General features: G+C 48.1%; 1 protein-coding gene across 1 annotated transcript; it reads left to right on the forward strand.

Moving 5' to 3' along the window:
* Nucleotides 1–475: 475 nt before the first annotated feature.
* LOC128276877 (serine protease snake-like) lies at nucleotides 476–1,386 on the forward strand (the record flags this gene model as incomplete). The annotated part of the gene is given in 4 exon segments (XM_053015335.1): nucleotides 476–496; nucleotides 595–966; nucleotides 1,033–1,358; nucleotides 1,360–1,386. Coding segments are annotated over 4 exon segments (746 nt in total), but the record flags the coding sequence as incomplete, so codon positions are not given.
* Between the last annotated feature and the right edge of the window lie 439 nt (nucleotides 1,387–1,825).

The following is a 1,825-nucleotide window of genomic DNA, read 5'->3' on the forward strand; positions in this document are numbered from 1 at the left end:
GATTTTTTGCGATTCGCCTAAAGGTATGCAACGTCATATTTTCTATTGGCGGAAAAATGGCACTACATCAAGTAACATCGGACGAGAAATAAAATTAGAACAACTCTTCGTAGACCTTACGCAGCAAAATCAGTTGTCGAAATAACATTTCACCTTCGCGCTGAACCAAACAAAGCTTATCATTTTCATATACTGTTTGTTGATCCGATCAAGCTCTAACGAGTCGAGTAAATGTAAATGTTTCGTGTACGTTGAACCATTCGAGACTAATCAAGCACTTGCCAGTTGTACGGATGAATTCGAAGCCGTTAGTTGGAATGGCGATCGGTAGTCGAGAGCGTAGTTCATCAACAGTACAAACCTTTTGGCTACTAGTAATCTCTGTTGGATGTCTAGTTTGGGCAGCAGGTACGCACTGTCTCTTATCTGGCTATTGTACTGAATCATGTGTAGTGATCATCTACTTTCCTTTCAGATTCGAGAATCTCGGAAACTAGTAAGTTTCGTAGTGTACGCAGTTCGCGAAGAGAGTGAAATGCCATTCGCGAGCGACCAAAATTGACCATCTCGTATCGACTCATGTGCCCGGTACAGAATGCGAAGAGTACCGCAGTATCAATGGAGCCTCGGCCTCGGCGTTAAGCTTCAGCTGCGGTGGTTCCCTGATTTCCGAACGTTTCGTGCTAACAGCTGCGCACTGTTTCAGCCACGGCGATCCGATCGTCGTGCGACTAGGAGAGTACGATCTGAATCTTCCGCTTTCGCTCAGTCGGATCGACTTCGGGATAGCGAAGATCATCCGCCATCCGCAGTACAAGAACGCACGGTCCTACCACGACATTGCCCTGGTAAAGCTCAACGAAACGGTTTCATTTTCCAAAACCATTCGCCCAGCCTGCCTTTGGACGAAACCGGCGCTCAATGTGAGCCAGTTCGTGGCCACCGGATTCGGAAGGCTGGAAGAAGGTATTGTGGTGGCCGCTTAGGCCTTATGATGGTACTCACTCAATATGTGTGATGCTCTTCTTTCAGACAGTTTCAAACTCTCCAGCAAAATGATGAAAGTCCAGCTTGATCTCTTCCCAACCACGGACTGTGATCAGCTGATTCAGCTGAATCGCAGATTCAGCGACGGAATGAACGAGGGTCAACTGTGCGTGGGGAGTCTGGTCGGGGGAAAGGACACCTGTCAAGGGGACTCCGGTGGACCACTGCAGATAGTGACGGAGCCCAAAAGTTGTCTCTATCACGTCGTAGGACTGACGTCGACCGGTGCCGCCTGCGGAATCGGACAGTCGAAGGCTATCTACACGAATGTGGCCCACTATTTGGACTGGATCGAGGAAACGGTTTGGAATCGCGGAATTGGAGATTAGTGCACCTTTCGTTCGTGTGTTTTGGAAATCCTAATCCTAATCCTAGCGTGCCAAATAAAGAAACCCATCGTAAAGCGGGTCTTAAGGTGTTATCGGTTAGGGGTAGTTGACGAAGACAAATAACGGAGCTTGGATCGGTAGGGAGAACTTCGAATCAATCGTTGTCTTCCGTTCTTCTTAATACCATTGACAACATTTACCGATACGGTTGGCAGAGTAGAGCACACAGCAGCTTATTCCGTATTATATAGTGGCCGGGTTATCCGACCTACACTCTTGTAAGCCGCAACGTCCATGCCTGGATCCCATCCCACTTTTGACTTATTGTCGAAACATCCCAGGACACTCTACGGAGAACCCATTCGATGAAAGCGATCGCAGCGTACTGACTTCAGTCAAACCACATCCATGAATCGTACAACCAACCCAGGAGCGGTCGCTGATTGCAT

The sequence above is a fragment of the Anopheles cruzii genome, unplaced genomic scaffold (assembly GCF_943734635.1).
Source record: "Anopheles cruzii unplaced genomic scaffold, idAnoCruzAS_RS32_06 scaffold02776_ctg1, whole genome shotgun sequence".
Taxonomy (NCBI): domain Eukaryota; kingdom Metazoa; phylum Arthropoda; class Insecta; order Diptera; family Culicidae; genus Anopheles; species Anopheles cruzii.